General features: G+C 53.5%; 1 protein-coding gene across 5 annotated transcripts in view; it reads right to left on the reverse strand.

The window, feature by feature from the left end:
* LOC134928664 (uncharacterized) overlaps positions 1-19,532 on the reverse strand; it is a 131,178-nt gene extending 111,646 nt beyond the window's left edge. For 4 of the 5 annotated variants that reach the window (XM_063924630.1, XM_063924631.1, XM_063924629.1 and 1 more), the window contains exons 1-5: positions 19,298-19,530; positions 15,051-15,375; positions 12,001-12,105; positions 11,371-11,481; positions 10,669-10,782 (exon numbers count right to left, since the gene is read on the reverse strand). In XM_063924630.1, coding sequence (XP_063780700.1) covers positions 10,669-10,782; positions 11,371-11,481; positions 12,001-12,105; positions 15,051-15,371 — 651 coding nt within the window. In that variant the 5' untranslated portion in view covers positions 15,372-15,375; positions 19,298-19,530. Of the gene's footprint in view, positions 1-10,668; positions 10,783-11,370; positions 11,482-12,000; positions 12,106-15,050; positions 15,376-19,297 lie in introns of all 5 variants that reach the window. The other variant, XM_063924632.1, reaches the window with a different exon arrangement.
* Between the last annotated feature and the right edge of the window lie 4,067 nt (positions 19,533-23,599).

Here is a 23,599-nt window from a genome sequence, read left to right on the forward strand (position 1 = left end):
GGAGCACTGTTATCCCCTCACCTCCCCAATCGTATGCCTGTACTTCCTGTGTGTATGTGTCCTGTATTGCTGTATCCTGTCACCCTCCATTATATCTCTGGGAGCACTGTTACCCTCTCACCTCCCCAATCATATGCCTGTACTTCCTGTGTGTATGTGTCCTGTATTGCTGTATCCTGTCACCCTCCATTATATCTCTGGGAGCACTGTTACCCTCTCACCTCCCCAATCATATGCCTGTACTTCCTGTGTGTGTCCTGTATTGCTGTATCCTGTCACCCTCCATTATATCTCTGGGAGCACTGTTACCCCCTCACCTCCCCAATCATATGCCTGTACCTCCTGTGTGTATGTGTCCTGTATTGCTGTATCCTGTCACCCTCCATTATATCTCTGGGAGCACTGTTATCCCCCTCACCTCCCCAATCATATGCCTGTACTTCCTGTGTGTATGTGTCCTGTATTGCTGTATCCTGTCACCCTCCATTATATCTCTGGGAGCACTGTTACCCCCTCACCTCCCCAATCATATGCCTGTACTTCCTGTGTGTGTGTGTCCTGTATTGCTGTATCCTGTCACCCTCCATTATATCTCTGGGAGCACTGTTACCCCCTCACCTCCCCAATCATATGCCTGTACTTCCTGTGTGTGTCCTGTATTGCTGTATCCTGTCACCCTCCATTATATCTCTGGGAGCACTGTTACCCTCTCACCTCCCCAATCATATGCCTGTACTTCCTGTGTGTGTCCTGTATTGCTGTATCCTGTCACCCTCCATTATATCTCTGGGAGCACTGTTACCCTCTCACCTCCCCAATCATATGCCTGTACTTCCTGTGTGTGTGTGTCCTGTATTGCTGTATCCTGTCACCCTCCATTATATCTCTGGGAGCACTGTTACCCTCTCACCTCCCCAATCATATGCCTGTACCTCCTGTGTGTGTCCTGTATTGCTGTATCGTCACCCTCCATTATATCTCTGGGAGCACTGTTACCCTCTCACCTCCCCAATCATATGCCTGTACTTCCTGTGTGTATGTGTCCTGTATTGCTGTATCCTGTCACCCTCCATTATATCTCTGGGAGCACTGTTACCCCCTCACCTCCCCAATCATAAGCCTGTACCTCCTGTGTGTGTCCTGTATTGCTGTATCCTGTCACCCTCCATTATATCTCTGGGAGCACTATTACCCCCTCACCTCCCCAATCATATGCCTGTACTTCCTGTGTGTATGTGTCCTGTATTGCTGTATCCTGTCACCCTCCATTATATCTCTGGGAGCACTGTTACCCCCTCACCTCCCCAATCATATGCCTGTACTTCCTGTGTGTGTCCTGTATTGCTGTATCCTGTCACCCTCCATTATATCTCTGGGAGCACTGTTACCCGCTCACCTCCCCAATCATATGCCTGTACTTCCTGTGTGTATGTGTCCTGTATTGCTGTATCCTGTCACCCTCCATTATATCTCTGGGAGCACTGTTATCCTCTCACCTCCCCAATCATATGCCTGTACTTCCTGTGTGTGTGTGTCCTGTATTGCTGTATCCTGTCACCCTCCATTATATCTCTGGGAGCAGTTACCCCCTCACCTCCCCAATCATATGCCTGTACTTCCTGTGTGTGTCCTGTATTGCTGTATCCTGTCACCCTCCATTATATCTCTGGGAGCACTGTTACCCCCTCACCTCCCCAATCATATGCCTGTACTTCCTGTGTGTATGTGTGCTGTATTGCTGTATCCTGTCACCCTCCATTATATCTCTGGAAGCACTGTTACCCCTCACCTCCCCAATCATATGCCTGTACTTCCTGTGTGTGTCCTGTATTGCTGTATCCTGTCACCCTCCATTATATCTCTGGAAGCACTGTTACCCCTCACCTCCCCAATCATATGCCTGTACTTCCTGTGTGTATGTGTCCTGTATTGCTGTATCCTGTCACCCTCCATTATATCTCTGGGAGCACTGTTACCCCCTCACCTCCCCAATCATATGCCTGTACTTCCTGTGTGTATGTGTCCTGTATTGCTGTATCCTGTCACCCTCCATTATATCTCTGGGAGCACTGTTACCACCTCACCTCCCCAATCATATGCCTGTACTTCCTGTGTGTGTGTGTCCTGTATTGCTGTATCCTGTCACCCTCCATTATATCTCTGGGAGCACTGTTACCCCCTCACCTCCCCAATCATATGCCTGTACTTCCTGTGTGTATGTGTCCTGTATTGCTGTATCCTGTCACCCTCCATTATATCTCTGGGAGCACTGTTACCCTCTCACCTCCCCAATCATATGCCTGTACTTCCTGTGTGTATGTGTCCTGTATTGCTGTATCCTGTCACCCTCCATTATATCTCTGGGAGCACTGTTACCCCGTCACCTCACCAATCATATGCCTGTACCTCCTGTGTGTGTCCTGTATTGCTGTATCCTGACACCCTCCATTATATCTCTGGGAGCACTGTTACCCTCTCACCTCCCCAATCATATGCCTGTACTTCCTGTGTGTATGTGTCCTGTATTGCTGTATCCTGTCACCCTCCATTATATATCTGGGAGCACTGTTACCCTCTCACCTCCCCAATCATATGCCTGTACCTCCTGTGTGTGTCCTGTATTGCTGTATCCTGTCACCCTCCATTATATCTCTGGGAGCACTGTTACCCTCTCACCTCCCCAATCATATGCCTGTACTTCCTGTGTGTGTCCTGTATTGCTGTATCCTGTCACCCTCCATTATATATCTGGGAGCACTGTTACCCCCTCACCTCCCCAATCATATGCCTGTACTTCCTGTGTGTGTGTGTCCTGTATTGCTGTATCCTGTCACCCTCCATTATATCTCTGGGAGCACTGTTACCCCCTCACCTCCCCAATCATATGCCTGTACTTCCTGTGTGTGTCCTGTATTGCTGTATCCTGTCACCCTCCATTATATCTCTGGGAGCACTGTTACCCTCTCACCTCCCCAATCATATGCCTGTACTTCCTGTGTGTATGTGTCCTGTATTGCTGTATCCTGTCACCCTCCATTATATATCTGGGAGCACTGTTACCCTCTCACCTCCCCAATCATATGCCTGTACCTCCTGTGTGTGTCCTGTATTGCTGTATCCTGTCACCCTCCATTATATCTCTGGGAGCACTGTTACCCTCTCACCTCCCCAATCATATGCCTGTACTTCCTGTGTGTGTCCTGTATTGCTGTATCCTGTCACCCTCCATTATATATCTGGGAGCACTGTTACCCCCTCACCTCCCCAATCATATGCCTGTACTTCCTGTGTGTGTGTGTCCTGTATTGCTGTATCCTGTCACCCTCCATTATATCTCTGGGAGCACTGTTACCCCCTCACCTCCCCAATCATATGCCTGTACTTCCTGTGTGTGTCCTGTATTGCTGTATCCTGTCACCCTCCATTATATCTCTGGGAGCACTGTTACCCTCTCACCTCCCCAATCATATGCCTGTACTTCCTGTGTGTGTCCTGTATTGCTGTATCCTGTCACCCTCCATTATATCTCTGGGAGCACTGTTACCCCCTCACCTCCCCAATCATATGCCTGTACTTCCTGTGTGTATGTGTCCTGTATTGCTGTATCCTGTCACCCTCCATTATATCTCTGGGAGCACTGTTACCCCCTCACCTCCCCAATCATATGCCTGTACTTCCTGTGTGTATGTGTCCTGTATTGCTGTATCCTGTCACCCTCCATTATATCTCTGGGAGCACTGTTACCCTCTCACCTCCCCAATCATATGCCTGTACTTCCTGTGTGTATGTGTCCTGTATTGCTGTATCCTGTCACCCTCCATTATATCTCTGGGAGCACTGTTACCCCCTCACCTCCCCAATCATATGCCTGTACTTCCTGTGTGTGTCCTGTATTGCTGTATCCTGTCACCCTCCATTATATCTCTGGGAGCACTGTTACCCCCTCACCTCCCCAATCATATGCCTGTACTTCCTGTGTGTGTCCTGTATTGCTGTATCCTGTCACCCTCCATTATATCTCTGGGAGCACTGTTACCCCCTCACCTCCCCAATCATATGCCTGTACTTCCTGTGTGTGTCCTGTATTGCTGTATCCTGTCACCCTCCATTATATCTCTGGGAGCACTGTTACCCTCTCACCTCCCCAATCATATGCCTGTACTTCCTGTGTGTGTCCTGTATTGCTGTATCCTGTCACCCTCCATTATATCTCTGGGAGCACTGTTACCCGCTCACCTCCCCAATCATATGCCTGTACTTCCTGTGTGTATGTGTCCTGTATTGCTGTATCCTGTCACCCTCCATTATATCTCTGGGAGCACTGTTACCCCCTCACCTCCCCAATCATACGCCTGTACTTCCTGTGTGTGTCCTGTATTGCTGTATCCTGTCACCCTCCATTATATCTCTGGGAGCACTGTTACCCTCTCACCTCCCCAATCATATGCCTGTACTTCCTGTGTGTATGTGTCCTGTATTGCTGTATCCTGTCACCCTCTATTATATCTCTGGGAGCACTGTTACCCCCTCACCTCCCCAATCATATGCCTGTACTTCCTCTGTGTGTCCTGTATTGCTGTATCCTGTCACCCTCTATTATATCTCTGGAAGCACTGTTACCCCCTCACCTCCCCAATCATATGCCTGTACTTCCTGTGTGTGTCCTGTATTGCTGTATCCTGTCACCCTCTATTATATCTCTGGAAGCACTGTTACCCCCTCACCTCCCCAATCATATGCCTGTACTTCCTGTGTGTATGTGTCCTGTATTGCTGTATCCTGTCACCCTCCATTATATCTCTGGGAGCACTGTTACCCCCTCACCTCCCCAATCATATGCCTGTACTTCCTGTGTGTATGTGTCCTGTATTGCTGTATCCTGTCACCCTCCATTATATCTCTGGGAGCACTGTTACCCTCTCACCTCCCCAATCATATGCCTGTACTTCCTGTGTGTGTATGTGTCCTGTATTTCTGTATCCTGTCACCCTTCATTATATCTCTGGGAGCACTGTTATCCCCTCACCTCCCCAATCATATGCCTGTACTTCCTGTGTGTGCCCTGTATTGCTGTATCCTGTCACCCTCCATTATATCTCTGGGAGCACTGTTACCCCCTCACCTCCCCAATCATATGCCTGTACTTCCTGTGTGTGTCCTGTATTGCTGTATCCTGTCACCCTCCATTATATCTCTGGGAGCACTGTTATCCCCTCACCTCCCCAATCATATGCCTGTACTTCCTGTGTGTATGTGTCCTGTATTGCTGTATCCTGTCACCCTCCATTATATCTCTGGGAGCACTGTTATCCCCTCACCTCCCCAATCATATGCCTGTACTTCCTGTGTGTATGTGCCCTGTATTGCTGTATCCTGTCACCCTCCATTATATCTCTGGGAGCACTGTTACCCCCTCACCTCCCCAATCATATGCCTGTACTTCCTGTGTGTATGTGTCCTGTATTGCTGTATCCTGTCACCCTCCATTATATCTCTGGGAGCACTGTTATCCCCTCACCTCCCCAATCATATGCCTGTACTTCCTGTGTGTGCGTGTCCTGTATTGCTGTATCCTGTCACCCTCCATTATATCTCTGGGAGCACTGTTACCCTCTCACCTCCCCAATCATATGCCTGTACCTCCTGTGTGTGTCCTGTATTGCTGTATCCTGTCACCCTCCATTATATCTCTGGGAGCACTGTTACCCTCTCACCTCCCCAATCATATGCCTGTACTTCCTGTGTGTATGTGTCCTGTATTGCTGTATCCTGTCACCCTCCATTATATCTCTGGGAGCACTGTTACCCCCTCACCTCCCCAATCATATGCCTGTACTTCCTGTGTGTATGTGTCCTGTATTGCTGTATCCTGTCACCCTCCATTATATCTCTGGAAGCACTGTTACCCCCTCACCTCCCCAATCATATGCCTGTACTTCCTGTGTGTGTCCTGTATTGCTGTATCCTGTCACCCTCCATTATATCTCTGGGAGCACTGTTACCCTCTCACCTCCCCAATCATATGCCTGTACTTCCTGTGTGTATGTGTCCTGTATTGCTGTATCCTGTCACCCTCCATTATATCTCTGGGAGCACTGTTACCCCCTCACCTCCCCAATCATATGCCTGTACTTCCTGTGTATGTGTCCTGTATTGCTGTATCCTGTCACCCCCCATTATATCTCTGGGAGCACTGTTACCCCCTTACCTCCCCAATCATATGCCTGTACTTCCTGTGTGTATGTGTCCTGTATTGCTGTATCCTGTCACCCTCCATTATATCTCTGGGAGCACTGTTATCCCCTCACCTCCCCAATCATATGCCTGTACTTCCTGTGTGTGCGTGTCCTGTATTGCTGTATCCTGTCACCCTCCATTATATCTCTGGGAGCACTGTTACCCTCTCACCTCCCCAATCATATGCCTGTACCTCCTGTGTGTGTCCTGTATTGCTGTATCCTGTCACCCTCCATTATATCTCTGGGAGCACTGTTACCCTCTCACCTCCCCAATCATATGCCTGTACTTCCTGTGTGTATGTGTCCTGTATTGCTGTATCCTGTCACCCTCCATTATATCTCTGGGAGCACTGTTACCCTCTCACCTCCCCAATCATATGCCTGTACTTCCTGTGTGTATGTGTCCTGTATTGCTGTATCCTGTCACCCTCCATTATATCTCTGGGAGCACTGTTACCCCCTCACCTCCCCAATCATATGCCTGTACCTCCTGTGTGTATGTGTCCTGTATTGCTGTATCCTGTCACCCTCCATTATATCTCTGGGAGCACTGTTACCCCCTCACCTCCCCAATCATATGCCTGTACTTCCTGTGTGTGTCCTGTATTGCTGTATCCTGTCACCCTCCATTATATCTCTGGGAGCACTGTTACCCTCTCACCTCCCCAATCATATGCCTGTACTTCCTGTGTGTATGTGTCCTGTATTGCTGTATCCTGTCACCCTCCATTATATCTCTGGGAGCACTGTTACCCCCTCACCTCCCCAATCATATGCCTGTACTTCCTGTGTGTGTCCTGTATTGCTGTATCCTGTCACCCTCCATTATATCTCTGGGAGCACTGTTATCCCCTCACCTCCCCAATCATATGCCTGTACTTCCTGTGTGTATGTGTCCTGTATTGCTGTATCCTGTCACCCTCCATTATATCTCTGGGAGCACTGTTACCCCCTCACCTCCCCAATCATATGCCTGTACTTCCTGTGTGTGTGCCCTGTATTGCTGTATCCGGTCACCCTCCATTATATCTCTGGGAGCACTGTTACCCCCTCACCTCCCCAATCATATGCCTGTACCTCCTGTGTGTATGTGTCCTGTATTGCTGTATCCTGTCACCCTCCATTATATCTCTGGGAGCACTGTTACCCCCTCACCTCCCCAATCATATGCCTGTACTTCCTGTGTGTGTGCCCTGTATTGCTGTATCCGGTCACCCTCCATTATATCTCTGGGAGCACTGTTACCCCCTCACCTCCCCAATCATATGCCTGTACCTCCTGTGTGTATGTGTCCTGTATTGCTGTATCCTGTCACCCTCCATTATATCTCTGGGAGCACTGTTACCCCCTCACCTCCCCAATCATATGCCTGTACTTCCTGTGTGTGTGCCCTGTATTGCTGTATCCGGTCACCCTCCATTATATCTCTGGGAGCACTGTTACCCCCTCACCTCCCCAATCATATGCCTGTACTTCCTGTGTGTATGTGTCCTGTATTGCTGTATCCTGTCACCCTCCATTATATCTCTGGGAGCACTGTTACCCCCTCACCTCCCCAATCATATGCCTGTACTTCCTGTGTGTATGTGCCCTGTATTGCTGTATCCTGTCACCCCCCCATTATATCTCTGGGAGCACTGTTACCCCCTCACCTCCCCAATCATATGCCTGTACTTCCTGTGTGTGTCCTGTATTGCTGTATCCTGTCACCCTCCATTATATCTCTGGGAGCACTATTACCCTCTCACCTCCCCAATCATATGCCTGTACTTCCTGTGTGTGTCCTGTATTGCTGTATCCTGTCACCCTCTATTATATCTCTGGGAGCACTGTTACCCCCTCACCTCCCCAATCATATGCCTGTACTTCCTGTGTGTGTCCTGTATTGCTGTATCCTGTCACCCCCCCATTATATCTCTGGGAGCACTGTTACCCCCTCACCTCCCCAATCATATGCCTGTACCTCCTGTGTGTGTCCTGTATTGCTGTATCCTGTCACCCTCCATTATATCTCTGGGAGCACTGTTACCCCCTCACCTCCCCAATCATATGCCTGTACTTCCTGTGTGTGTATGTGTCCTGTATTGCTGTATCCTGTCACCCTCCATTATATCTCTGGGAGCACTGTTATCCCCTCACCTCCCCAATCATATGCCTGTACTTCCTGTGTGTATGTGTCCTGTATTGCTGTATCCTGTCACCCTCCATTATATCTCTGGGAGCACTGTTACCCTCTCACCTCCCCAATCATATGCCTGTACTTCCTGTGTGTATGTGTCCTGTATTGCTGTATCCTGACACCCTCTATTATATCTCTGGGAGCACTGTTATCCCCTCACCTCCCCAATCATATGCCTGTACCTCCTGTGTGTGTCCTGTATTGCTGTATCCTGTCACCCTCCATTATATCTCTGGGAGCACTGTTACCCTCTCACCTCCCCAATCATATGCCTGTACTTCCTGTGTGTATGTGTCCTGTATTGCTGTATCCTGTCACCCTCCATTATATCTCTGGGAGCACTGTTACCCTCTCACCTCCCCAATCATATGCCTGTACTTCCTGTGTGTGTCCTGTATTGCTGTATCCTGTCACCCTCCATTATATCTCTGGGAGCACTGTTACCCTCTCACCTCCCCAATCATATGCCTGTACTTCCTGTGTGTATGTGTCCTGTATTGCTGTATCCTGTCACCCTCCATTATATCTCTGGGAGCACTGTTACCCCCTCACCTCCCCAATCATATGCCTGTACCTCCTGTGTGTATGTGTCCTGTATTGCTGTATCCTGTCACCCTCCATTATATCTCTGGGAGCACTGTTACCCCCTCACCTCCCCAATCATATGCCTGTACTTCCTGTGTGTGTCCTGTATTGCTGTATCCTGTCACCCTCCATTATATCTCTGGGAGCACTGTTACCCCCTCACCTCCCCAATCATATGCCTGTACTTCCTGTGTGTATGTGTCCTGTATTGCTGTATCCTGTCACCCTCCATTATATCTCTGGGAGCACTGTTATCCCCTCACCTCCCCAATCATATGCCTGTACTTCCTGTGTGTATGTGTCCTGTATTGCTGTATCCTGTCACCCTCCATTATATCTCTGGGAGCACTGTTACCCCCTCACCTCCCCAATCATATGCCTGTACTTCCTGTGTGTGTCCTGTATTGCTGTATCCTGTCACCCTCCATTATATCTCTGGGAGCACTGTTACCCCCTCACCTCCCCAATCATATGCCTGTACTTCCTGTGTGTATGTGTCCTGTATTGCTGTATCCTGTCACCCTCCATTATATCTCTGGGAGCACTGTTACCCTCTCACCTCCCCAATCATATGCCTGTACTTCCTGTGTGTGTCCTGTATTGCTGTATCCTGTCACCCTCCATTATATCTCTGGGAGCACTGTTATCCCCTCACCTCCCCAATCATATGCCTGTACTTCCTGTGTGTATGTGTCCTGTATTGCTGTATCCTGTCACCCTCCATTATATCTCTGGGAGCACTGTTACCCCCTCACCTCCCCAATCATATGCCTGTACTTCCTGTATGTGTCCTGTATTGCTGTATCCTGTCACCCTCCATTATATCTCTGGGAGCACTGTTACCCTCTCACCTCCCCAATCATATGCCTGTACCTCCTGTGTGTATGTGTCCTGTATTGCTGTATCCTGTCACCCTCCATTATATCTCTGGGAGCACTGTTACCCCCTCACCTCCCCAATCATATGCCTGTACTTCCTGTGTGTGTCCTGTATTGCTGTATCCTGTCACCCCCCCATTATATCTCTGGGAGCACTGTTACCCCCTCACCTCCCCAATCATATGCCTGTACCTCCTGTGTGTGTCCTGTATTGCTGTATCCTGTCACCCTCCATTATATCTCTGGGAGCACTGTTACCCCCTCACCTCCCCAATCATATGCCTGTACTTCCTGTGTGTGTGTGTGTCCTGTATTGCTGTATCCTGTCACTCTCCATTATATCTCTGGGAGCACTGTTACCCTCTCACCTCCCCAATCATATGCCTGTACTTCCTGTGTGTATGTGTCCTGTATTGCTGTATCCTGTCACCCTCCATTATATCTCTGGGAGCACTGTTACCCTCTCACCTCCCCAATCATATGCCTGTACTTCCTGTGTGTGTGTGTCCTGTATTGCTGTATCCTGTCACCCTCCATTATATCTCTGGGAGCACTGTTACCCTCTCACCTCCCCAATCATATGCCTGTACCTCCTGTGTGTGTCCTGTATTGCTGTATCCTGTCACCCTCTATTATATCTCTGGGAGCACTGTTACCCCCTCACCTCCCCAATCATATGCCTGTACTTCCTGTGTGTGTGTGTCCTGTATTGCTGTATCCTGTCACCCTCCATTATATCTCTGGGAGCACTGTTACCCCTCAGCCCCTAATTGTGTGCCCTAGTCACCTGCTGGACCACTCTCTGCAAGCTGTGGCATCCCTCGTGGCACTGGGAGACAGTCCTCTCTGGCATACTGTCCACAGTCAGCCCATTACTCTGCTCCCGGAAGTTGAGAACAATCTGCAGAATAACGGAAAAGTCAATAAACAGCCGCATGGTGTAAATGGAGACAATACTGATCTCTGCGGCCCGCTACAGAAAGTGATCAGGAGTCCTGAGTAAAAGGGTTACCCCCAGACTGAACAGCTCATTGCGTTCTAGCCCTGCAGTGCATATCACAGTGCAGAGCTTTGTGCATCACTGAGCCCCATGTGACGTAATGTGGGGTGAGAGGTCACCCATGTGCTCAGACTGACCATTACTGTAAGTGACCGTCACTGTGACCATGCCATGTAGAAGCCAGGACGTCTGTGATAGAGGCTCTGCTGATGCGGAAGATGCCAGGTCACTGTATATGGAAACCTCATCATTAGAAGTCTATGGAAAGTGTCACATTAGGGTATTAAATGAGTGACCTATAATAAGCCGAGAAAGGAGCTAAACTGCCCCACCCACACATTCAGGCCCTGCCCCTCAATGCAGCCTACTCTGAGACCATTCTAGAGATTACCGCACTGTGGATTGGATACAGCATGCAATACTAAAACCAGACATAACATATAATGTACAATTCTGGCTCTCGCTGGACAATGCTCCCACCGTGCTCACCTGGCTGGCCCCAGACTGGAGGTGGTGCACTGCGGGGGGGCACTCAGACACACGTGTCCCGTGCTCGGCACAGGAGACTCTGGTTCCTGGAGACTCCTCTGTGTCCAGGACCTGCAGCAATATATAGTAAAGCGTAGACATCAATAACAGCAGCCGGGGCAGAAACAAAGAGTGATCCCCATATCACACAGGACAGGCCCCAACATCTGCAGAGTATTACACGCTATTTATTAATACTGTACAAGACATCACACCTAGCGCTACGGTAATCAGCCATCCCCAGCCAGGGCCTCGCCAAATACTATCCCGCTGTACGGCCTAACAACGCCAGATCCCGGGGCTCATTCAGCGGGTAGACCAAGCTTACCGCACCTATACTTACCCATATAAAACTCAGAGACAGCAGGGGATAAGGCGTTCTTATACGCAGGCTGCACCCTCTAATGCAGAGGTAACCGTGGCGCTAACACAGGAGTGATTACATCATAACCACACAGTAAAGCGCGAACGCTCCGTTTATGAAGCGCGATAACATTACGCTGGCCAATCCGGCAGCTTGTCGCACAGGTAATTATGTGCAATGTCTGATGTTATAATTAGATATTTACGCCACAACAAGGAGACCATTACCTGTGTAGTCCTAGAGGTCTGGGAGACGGAGCGGCTACTAGGGGAGTGTGAAGCTGCCGAGGACGGGGTCTGCTTCCCCTGGGGCCCCGGTAACACGCCATCAGCCTGTAATCAGAGATTGGGAGTAAATAGTACACATCACTATGCACATGGCTCCTGCAGACATGCCAGTCTCAGTGTGCAAGCAGCCGACCTGCAGCTTCTACCCCAGCGGCGGGAGGCATGGAGAGAGGTGGGGGGTTGGGGGGGTCACAGAGTCACCGTGGTCTCTGCTAGGGGAGAGCAGAGCAGTGATCCGGAGCAGGGACGTCTAGAACGGACATGAAGGAGGAAAGATGGCCGGCCAGGGGTTGCTATGGAAACGGGGGCTCGCTGGGCAGAAGCAATCAGCAGGGAGGGGGTAACATGAAATCCTCTCACTATGATTTATGATGTGAGTAGATGGACGTGTTCCCAGCATCAGTGTATCAGGGGGAAACAGGCTAAGCCTCAGAGTAATATAATACAGTCAGGCGTTGCCAGGAGAGATTTCCATCACTTACAGGGTTCTAGATCCGTATGCATCAGGGCTCTCTTTCCTTATTATTATTCTGAAGTTATTATTACAGTATATATGGTTTCTTTATAACATTCCACGTTGCAGAATGCTCCATCTGCTTCAGGAGCAATCCGTGTCATTTTCTGGGCGGAGTTTCTATATCACAGACGTTGCCGTCATCCGGCAACAGCGCAGTAGCGATAAGGCCGCCGGCAGGGGTACGATTCGCCCGCCTCGCAATTCAGTGCGCTCATGAAATGTCCCATCAGCGTAAACGCTACGTCCAGGAGCCTTCATGTTATAGGGGCAAGAAAATGAGGCCTTATATATCACGGGATGCGGTCATTTTACCTACAATCACAATACCAACAACCATTGACCGACGGTCAAAATCCTGACATTTATAATGTCGACAGGTCAAAAAGTCGATATGAGTTTTTCATTGAAACCGACTTGTTAGGTCTTAACCATCCCAGTGGACATGGAGGGGGAATATAATAGTGTGCCGAGCGCAGCGAGGTACCGTGCCCGAAACATGGGGAGCGCAGCGAGCCATGCGAGGGGATAGAGTACACTTATACGGTGACCATGTCGACATACACACAAAAAAAACCCACAAAAACCTGTGTCGGCATTTTGACCTGTCGGCATTTTAAATGTCAGTATTTTGACCTTGTTGGTATTTTAAGTGTCGGTATTTTGATTGCAGGCATTTCATACTGAACCCTATATCACCCCGCCACCATGTGGTATTTTAAGAGCAATTTACATTGTAAAATCACTTGGGCAATAAAAACAAAAATGGCGCCCGCCTAGGTGTAACCTCTGCCGTCATCCCTCTCGCTGCCCAGCGTCATTTCACTGACTTTAATCAAGCAACAGTGTCGCTCATTTTTCAAATTAGGAGTCCATTTTTTTTAATATATTTATTTATTTCAAATGACGCTGAAGTGAGTGGACGGCGATGTCCGTGTGACCTGTGGTCAGGGTATTATATCATTCTTAAGAATAATTTGGTTTCCTAAATAAAGACGTACATAAGGGCTAATTCAAATTGGATCGCAAATCGCGATCCATCCAAATTTTTTACGATCGCCCCGCGGGCGCATGTGCAGCGAATGTGCAGGGGGCCGCAGAAAATGCGATCACCTCTGCCTGTCAATCAGGCAGAGGCGGTCGCGGGGCGGGCAATGCTACGTTTCCAGGGAGGAGACGGAGCGTTGCGGGGGCGAACGGAGGTGGAGTTGGCCGAATGGGGGCGTGATCACGGCAGCTGCGTGACGTCACACGCAGCCGCCATGATCTGGGAGAAGGAGGCGGGTCTCCTGCGGGCGCAGCTAAGCTGCGCCGGCAGTGGGCATCCAGTATTTCTGCTAACAAGCAGAAATTGCGATCACTCACAATTTCTGCTTGTTGAGGGGGGGGACTCTGGTCAGCATTCTGGGCGCCCCCCCTTCACATGCTAGGAAAAGGATAGCAAGTTCTGATTAGCAGCATCTGCCATCCTTACTGAATTAGCCCCATAATCTTTATTCTTTTGCACAATGGGGAGGAGCTGAAATTGGAGTAACGGTTTTGCAGTCTCCTTATTAACACAAATGCGTGTTGTACATAGGAGAATTCCCACATAAGGGGATGACGCAATGATTCGCCAATGACGCTGTAATGTCTTCTAGTCACCGGGCCTGTGAGAGGAGTCATGTGATGTATATGATGGAGGAAATACCCCAGTACAAGTCAAACTGTGGGGCCCATTTATCATTGATCGCATCCGCAATGTGATCTGGGCAATGAATGTATCACCAAGTACAGGGGCTCCAAGAGGAGCTAGTCCCTGCGATGTGCCGAATATGGTGCCAGGGCTCGTGCCCACGAGCGGTCACGCTGACCACCATGCACAGCGGCCATTTCCTTTGGAGGGTTCCTAGTGAACCCTGACGGAACTACAGCCCCGATCTATAGGCTACAACGGGCTACCGCTATCTGAAGATGGTGATCGCTGCGGGGGCCAATCTCTGATATCCTTCGCATTCCGGATACCAGAAAATCTGGCAGCATCGCAACCCCTCATAGAAACCTATGGGCAACGCAGCTGCCGCAGGAATGGCGGGATTGCAGCAGTTATCAGAGACATCTGCCGCGCTCCCTCCTTCATACGTTATAGCAACACTTAATATTTGCAGCTAACCCCCCAATATGGGAGTTTTCAGGGAAATCGCAGCAAACATTGGTTAATAAATGGCCCCATAAGCAGTAAAAGGCAAGGGAACAGAGAGAGGCAGACATAGGGGGTAGCGCAGCGTGGATGGCTTTATAAGATCCTTCTGATTTACTTTCCTGCCACAACATTCTGCCTGTGAAGTGACCTTTCCTGGCCTAAATCAGTTCTAGGTGTTGATTAGATAGAGTGCCATAATTAACCAGTGACTGAGCATGCGGGCCAGACTTCTACAGAATTATGGCATAGTGCAGGAAGCAAGGTCTGAATATAGCGGAAGCTGCCCTTTCTCACCTGAGCTTCGTCCTCCAGGGCCTTGTCCTGTGGGCTACATGGAAAGAGAGTGGGCTCTGCTCCCTGCCGCAGCCTGCACTCCCCCGCCGGGCTCCTCTCTAAAGCATCATCCTCAAAGTGCAGAGAGCAGACGAAGTACTTCCCCGAGCTGCCCTGCTCTATATCCCTCTGGAGCTGAGTGCGCTCCTGTCCGGAGGCTCCGCACAGACCGGCCCATCGCTCCGCAGCCTCCGCCTGTGCCGGGAAGGGGTAGAAAGTGACTGCGCTGCCCACCCTCTCTGAGCCATTCCTGCAGCCACTGGCAGAGCACCGCGGCATCATGACCCTGAAGAAACAGAGCGGTATGGGAACATAATTATTACAGCACATCACCTATTAATGACACATCCCTCCCTTACAGATGCAAAAATATATCTGTATACTTTATTGAGGAAACACAACTATGCAAGAACATAAGATCATCATGAAAGTGGACGCAGGAAAAGTCTCAAGAATTACCCGGCGGTGACACTGGACGGAGCACCAACCCTGGAGCACAGACACTGCCCTCAGCGCAACACTTGTACGGGACAGAGACCGCACACTTGAGGTTTAGACACGAGTTTCCGTGGATCTGCCGGACGATACAGGACAGCATTTGCTATTTTCATGCACGCATTGCGGCTGCAGATGCCCCTCCTTTGCGTGCAGCGCTGAATAAGCCCCAAAGAGGCTCCCTCATCACAGAGTGCAATTAGATAAAGTCTTCCCTCTAATAGTCCCTCTGGAGCAGCAGGTATAAACCCGAGCCCTGGGGCGCAGTACATCTATAGGGCTCCTACATAATGGTGGCACAGAGTATTCCTCCTGTCCCTGGATCATTACAACTACACCTCCTAAATGCGGAACAGAACAAATGGGGAGTCTCCTTCAGCCACAACACCTTTGCATGAATGAGGTTACCCAGAACTACAGATCATGCCGCAAAAACAACTGCAGCCGCACACGCAGAGCCGACCGTACAGACCGGTATCACACATGGAAAACACGTGGCCTGGTTCAGCATCGTGTGGACTGCAATATTTCCCCACAGCGAGAGAAGCCTCAGATTGTCCTCGCCCTCCCCACGGGTGTCACACGCTAAAGGTGCGTACACACTAGACGATGCGCTCCGTGAGCGATATTGTTGAACGATTTCCCCAGAACATCCCGGAGTCCCTGACAAACGATACTGAACGTACACACTGAGCGATTTCTTACAAACGACCAGCGATATAAAGGAGGCATCCGATACTAGGGTTTGTCAGCTACTGGGTAGGACTTTCATAGGGGTCACCCGTAGCGTAGACACAAACATACTGGGGTACATGGACTACGGTTTGGACTCATCGTTTTAAACCAGTAATAGGAATAAACCCTAAACCAACGGCATCTGTCCCCCTCCCCCTCTTATCACGTCTCAGGCTGCAGGGTGATACTAGAGGAGTCTCGGACCCCCTACCTGCTCGTCACACTGATACGAGGCACAGTAGGACACCTGTCAGCCATGATAAACGCAGTACAATGGGGGTGGAGAGAGATCTTCCTGATACCAGTCAGTACAGGCTGATTGTGTACACAGATGAGTTGTGGGTTCCAGAGCTTACAATCTGCAACAAATGGACAATCCCAAAGAACAACACATAACAGGCAGGATTCCTGTCACACGCAGATAATACAGGGAAAATGCTGCGTCCTGTATTATGTCACCAACGCCATAAAGGGTCATAAAGGGTCATTTTAATGGTGGAGACTGTGTGAGGCGGAGCTCCAGACCGACCGGCACTAATGCGAGAGCGCAGAGTCACCCACGACACGAAGGAGAGGGCGCAGAATCACAGATGACTGATTTTGGGGTGCTGTCAGCAGGAGGGGGCAGATACTAGGGTGCTGTCAGCAGGAGGGGGGCAGACACTGGGGTGCTGTCAGCAGGAGGGGGGCAGATACTGGGGTGCTGTCAGCAGGAGGAGGCAGATACTGGGGTGCTGTCAGCAGGAGGGGGGCAGACACTGGGGTGCTGTCAGCAGGAGGGGGGCAGACACTGGGGTGCTGTCAGCAGGAGGGGGCAGATACTGGGGTGCTGTCAGCAGGAAGGGGGCAGACACTGGGGTGCTGTCAGCAGGAGGGGGCAGATACTGGGGTGCTGTCAGCAGGAGGGGGCAGACACTGGGGTGCTGTCAGCAGGAGGAGGCAGATATTGGGGTGCTGTCAGCAGGAGGGGGGCAGATACTAGGGTGCTGTCAGCAGGAGGGGGGCAGATACTGGGGTGCTGTCAGCAGGAGGGGGGGCAGATACTGGGGTGCTGTCAGCAGGAGGGGGGGCAGATACTGGGGTGCTGTCAGCAGGAGGGGGCAGATACTGGGGTGCTGTCAGCAGGAGGGGGGGCAGATACTGGGGTGCTGTCAGCAGGAGGGGGCAGATACTGGGGTGCTGTCAGGTACAGGATGGGTATTGGGAGGAGCAGAGGCCCAGGTAATGGATGTTGCTGTGCTGTCAGCAGGAGGGGGCAGATACTGGGGTGCTGTCAGCAGGAAGAGGCAGATACTGGGGTGCTGTCAGCAGGAGGGAGCAGATACTGGGGTGCTGTCAGCAGGAAGAGGCAGATACTGGGGTGCTGTCAGCAGGAGGGGGGCAGATACTGGGGTGCTGTCAGCAGGAGGAGGCAGATACTGGGGTGCTGTCAGCAGGAGGGGGGGGCAGATACTGGGGTGCTGTCAGCAGGAGGGGGGCAGATACTGGGGTGCTGTCAGCAGGAGGGGGGCAGATACTGGGGTGCTGTCAGCAGGAGGGGGGCAGATACTGGGGTGCTGTCAGCAGGAGGGGGCAGATACTGGGGTGCTGTCAGCAGGAGGAGGCAGATACTGGGGTGCTGTCAGCAGGAGGGGGGCAGATACTGGGGTGCTGTCAGCAGGAGGGGGCAGATACTGGGGTGCTGTCAGGTACAGGATGGGTATTGGGAGGAGTAGAGGCCCAGGTAATGGATGTTGCTGTGCTGTCAGCAGGAGGGGGCAGATACTGGGGTGCTGTCAGGTACAGGATGGGTAGTAGGAGGAGCAGAGGCCCAGGTAATGGATGTTGCTGTGCTGTCAGCAGGAGGGGGGCAGATACTGGGGTGCTGTCAGGTACAGGATGGGTAGTAGGAGCAGAGGCCCAGGTGATGGATGTTGGGGTGCTGACAGCAGGAGGGGGCAGATACTGGGGTGCTGTCAGGTACAGGATGGGTATTGGGAGGAGTAGAGGGCCAGGTAACGGATGTTGCTGTGCTGTCAGCAGGAGGGGGCAGATACTGGGGTGCTGTCAGGTACAGGATGGGTATTGGGAGGAGTAGAGGGCCAGGTAATGGATGTTGCTGTGCTGTCAGCAGGAGGGGGCAGATACTGGGGTGCTGTCAGGTACAGGATGGGTAGTAGGAGGAGCAGAGGCCCAGGTGATGGATGTTGGGGTGCTGACAGCAGGAGGGGGCAGATACTGGGGTGCTGTCAGGTACAGGATGGGTATTGGGAGGAGTAGAGGCCCAGGTAATGGATGTTGCTGTGCTGTCAGCAGGAGGGGGCAGATACTGGGGTGCTGTCAGGTACAGGATGGGTAGTAGGAGGAGCAGAGGCCCAGGTGATGGATGTTGGGGTGCTGACAGCAGGAGGGGGCAGATACTGGAGTGCTGTCAGGTACAGGGTGGGCAGTGGGAGGAGCAGATACCCAGGTGATAGATGTTGGGGTGCTGTCAGCAGGAAGGGGGCAGATACTGGGGTGATGTCAGCAGGAGGGGGGGGGGGCAGATACTGGGGTGCTGTCAGCAGGAGGGGGGCAGATACTGGGGTGATGTCAGCAGGAGGGGGGGGGCAGATACTGGGGTGCTGGCAGCAGGAGGGGGCAGATACTGGGGTGCTGTCAGCAGGAGGGGGGCAGATACTGGGGTGATGTCAGCAGGAGGGGTGGGGCAGATACTGGGGTGCTGTCAGCAGGAGGGGGGCAGATACTGGGGTGATGTCAGCAGGAGGGGGGGGCAGATACTGGGGTGCTGTCAGCAGGAGGGGGGCAGATACTGGGGTGATGTCAGCAGGAGGGGGGGGGCAGATACTGGGGTGCTGTCAGCAGGAGGGGGCAGATACTGGGGTGCTGTCAGGTACAGGATGGGTAGTGGGAGGAGCAGAGGCCCAGGTAATGGATGTTACTGTGCTGCCAGCGGGAGGAGGTAGATGTTGGGGTACCGGCCCCCGGGGGACACCTACCTCGCTCAGACATGCTGCCTCCAGCGCTCGGGGCGGCCCGGCTCGGGGTGTCCGTCCTTTTGTCTCTGCTGCCCGGGCCTGGGAATGGTGGGGAGGGTGAGGAGGACACAGGAAGTGGGAGGAGAGAGGGGAGAAGGCCGGCAGAGGGGCAGACACACACCTCACACCCAGCCCCCAATCACCAGCCTCCCAGCGCACGGATCATTCCCCACCATTCCAGGCCCGGGGGGCTGCCAGGAGAGGGGGGCGAGCGGCCGCAATGCATCGCTGGGAGCTGTAGTTCCCGGGCTGCAGGAGCTGCAGGAAGAGAGACGCGGGGTAACTACAACTCCCGTCATCCCCTGCGCCGCGCTCTGCCTGATTGTGCAGCACTCTGATACAGAGGAGCAGCTTCTGGCCCGGGTGTCAGAGGCAGTCACAGCTGGGCACAGGGGCATCTCCTGGGTGTCAGAGGCAGTCACAGCTGGGCACAGGGGCATCTCCTGGGTGTCAGAGGCAGTCACAGCTGGGCACAGGGGCATCTCCTGGGTGTCAGAGGCGGTCACAGCTGGGCACAGGGGCATCTCCTGGGTGTCGGAGGCAGATACAGCTGGGCACATGGGCATCTCCTGGGTGTCAGGCAGTCACAGCGGGCACAGGGGCATCTCCTGGGTGTCAGAGGCAGTCACAGCTGGGCACAGGGGCATCTCCTGGGTGTCAGAGGCGGTCACAGCTGGGCACAGGGGCATCTCCTGGGTGTCGGAGGCAGATACAGCTGGGCACAGGGGCAGCTCCTGGGTGTCAGGCAGTCACAGCGGGCACAGGGGCATCTCCTGGGTGTCAGAGGCAGTCACAGCTGGGCACAGGGGCATCTCCTGGGTGTCAGAGGCGGTCACAGCTGGGCACAGGGGCATCTCCTGGGTGTCGGAGGCAGATACAGCTGGGCACATGGGCATCTCCTGGGTGTCAGGCAGTCACAGCGGGCACAGGGGCATCTCCTGGGTGTCAGAGGCAGTCACAGCTGGGCACAGGGGCATCTCCTGGGTGTCAGAGGTGGTCACAGCTGGGCACAGGGGCATCTCCTGGGTGTCGGAGGCAGATACAGCTGGGCACAGGGGCAGCTCCTGGGTGTCAGGCAGTCACAGCGGGCACAGGGGCATCTCCTGGGTGTCAGAGGCAGTCACAGCTGGGCACAGGGGCATCTCCTGGGTGTCAGAGGCGGTCACAGCTGGGCACAGGGGCATCTCCTGGGTGTCGGAGGCAGATACAGCTGGGCACAGGGGCAGCTCCTGGGTGTCAGAGGCAGTCACAGCTGGGCACAGGAGCAGCTCCTGGGTGTCAGAGGCGGTTACAGCTGGGCACAGGGGCATCTCCTGGGTGTCAGAGGCAGATACAGCTGGGCACAGGGGCATCTCCTGGGTGTCAGAGGCAGATACAGCTGGGCACAGGGGCATCTCCTGGGTGTCAGAGGCAGATACAGCTGGGCACAGGGGCAGCTCCTGGGTGTCGGAGGCGGTTACAGCAAGGCACAGGGGCAGCTCCTGGGTGTCGGAGGCAGATACAGCTGGGCACAGGGGCATCTCCTGGGTGTCAAAGGCAGTCACAGCTGGGCACAGGGGCAACTCCTGGGTGTCAGAGGCAGATACAGCTGGGCACAGGGGCAGCTCCCGGGTGTCAGAGGCAGATACAGCTGGGCACAGGGGCATCTCCTGGGTGTCGGAGGCAGATACAGCTGGGCACAGGGGCAGCTCCCGGGTGTCGGGCAGATACAGCTGGGCACAGGGGCTTCTCCTGGGTGTCAAAGGCAGTCACAGCTGGGCACAGGGGCAACTCCTGGGTGTCAGAGGCAGATACAGCTGGGTGTCAGAGGCAGATACAGCTGGGCACAGGGGCAGCTCCTGGGTGTCGGAGGCGGTTACAGCAGGGCACAAGGGCAGCTCCTGGGTGTCGGAGGCAGATACAGCTGGGCATAGGGGTAGCTCCTGGGTGTCAGAGGCAGATACAGCTGGGCACAGGGGCATCTCCTGGGTGTCAGAGGCAGATACAGCTGGGCACAGGGGCAGCTCCCGGGTGTCAGAGGCAGATACAGCAGGGACGGGGCAGCTCCTGGGTGTCAGAGGCAGATACAGCTGGGCACAGGGGCAGCTCCTGGGTGTCGGAGGCAGATACAGCTGGGCACAGGAGCATCTCCTGGGTGTCAGAGGCAGATACAGCTGGGCACAGGAGCATCTCCTGGGTGATAGAGGCAGATACAGCTGGGCACAGGGGCAACACCTGGGTGTCGGAGGCAGATACAGCTGGGCACAGGGGCAGCTCCCGGGTGTCAGAGGCAGATACAGCAGGGACGGGGCAACTCCTGGGTGTCAGAGGCAGATACAGCAGGGCACCGGGGCAGCTCCTGGGTGTCAGAGGCAGATACAGCTGGGCATAGGGGCATCTCCTGGGTGTCAGAGGCAGATACAGCTGGGCACAGGAGCATCTCCTGGGTGTCAGAGGCAGATACAGCTGGGCACAGGGGCAACTCCTGGGTGTCGGAGGCAGATACAGCTGGGCACAGGGGCAGCTCCCGGGTGTCAGAGGCAGATACAGCAGGGACGGGGCAACTCCTGGGTGTCAGAGGCAGATACAGCAGGGCACCGGGGCAGCTCCTGGGTGTCAGAGGCAGATACAGCTGGGCATAGGGGCATCTCCTGGGTGTCAGAGGCAGATACAGCTGGGCACAGGGGCATCTCCTGGGTGTCAGAGGCAGTCACAGCTGGGCACAGGGGCAGCTCCCGGGTGTCAGAGGCAGATACAGCTGGGCACAGGGGCAGCTCCCGGGTGTCAGAGGCAGATACAGCTGGGCACAGGGGCAGCTCCTGGGTGTCGGAGGCAGATACAGCTGGGCACAGGGGCAGCTCCTGGGTGTCGGAGGCAGATACAGCTGGGCACAGGGGCAGCTCCTGGGTGTCGGAGGCAGATACAGCTGGGCACAGGGGCAGCTCCCGGGTGTCGGAGGCAGATACAGCTGGGCACAGGGGCAGCTCCTGGGTGTCAGAGGCAGATACAGCTAGGCACCAGGGCAGCTCCTGGGTGTCGGAGGCAGATACAGCTGGGCACAGGGGCATCTCCTGGGTGTCGGAGGCAGATACAGCTGGGCACAGGGGCATCTCCTGGGTGTCGGAGGCAGATACAGCTGGGCACAGGGGCAGCTCCTGGGTGTCAGAGGCAGATACAGCTGGGAACAGGGGCAGCTCCTGGGTGTCAGAGGCAGATACAGCTGGGCACAGGGGCAGCTCCTGGGTGTCAGAGGCAGATACAGCTGGGCACAGGGGCAACTCCTGGGTGTCGGAGGCAGATACAGCTGGGCACAGGAGCATCTCCTGGGTGTCAGAGACAGATACAGCAGGGACGGGGCAACTCCTGGGTGTCGGAGGCAGATACAGCTGGGCACAGGGGCAGCTCCCGGGTGTCAGAGGCAGATACAGCTGGGCACAGGGGCAACTCCTGGGTGTCGGAGGCAGATACAGCTGGGCACAGGGGCAACTCCTGGGTGTCGGAGGCAGATACAGCTGGGCACAGGGGCATCTCCTGGGTGTCGGAGGCAGATACAGCTGGGAACAGGGGCATCTCCTGGGTGTCAGAGGCAGATACAGCAGGGACGGGGCAACTCCTGGGTGTCGGAGGCAGATACAGCTGGGCACAGGGGCAGCTCCTGGGTGTCAGAGGCAGATACAGCTGGGCACAGGGGCAACTCCTGGGTGTCGGAGGCAGATACAGCTGGGCACAGGGGCAACTCCTGGGTGTCGGAGGCAGATACAGCTGGGCACAGGGGCATCTCCTGGGTGTCGGAGGCAGATACAGCTGGGAACAGGGGCATCTCCTGGGTGTCGGAGGCAGATACAGCTGGGAACAGGGGCATCTCCTGGGTGTCGGAGGCAGATACAGCTGGGCACAGGGGCATCTCCTGGGTGTCAGAGGCAGATACAGCTGGGCACAGGGGCAGCTCCTGGGTGTCAGAGGCAGATACAGCTGGGCACAGGGGCAGCTCCTGGGTGTCATATTACAGTATAACAGGTGAGGTATGATGAGACCTATTACAGGTGAGGTATGGTGGGAATTAAGAAGACTAGACTCATACAGTAAGTACCAGAGGTTACATAGTACAGGCGTGATACAGAGACGGATACGGTAGCGCAGCAGCTGTATGTACTAATGCTAATACTACAGGAATCATCTTGTGTTATCCGCTGCTGCGTGCGCAGACTCGTATATAAGCTTTACAGCACCTTTACTGTGTGTATAATAAAACGTGTGCCGTCTGTATCACAGCCACCCGGGACG

The sequence above is a fragment of the Pseudophryne corroboree genome, chromosome 5 (genome assembly GCF_028390025.1).
Source record: "Pseudophryne corroboree isolate aPseCor3 chromosome 5, aPseCor3.hap2, whole genome shotgun sequence".
Classification (NCBI taxonomy): Eukaryota; Metazoa; Chordata; class Amphibia; order Anura; family Myobatrachidae; genus Pseudophryne; species Pseudophryne corroboree.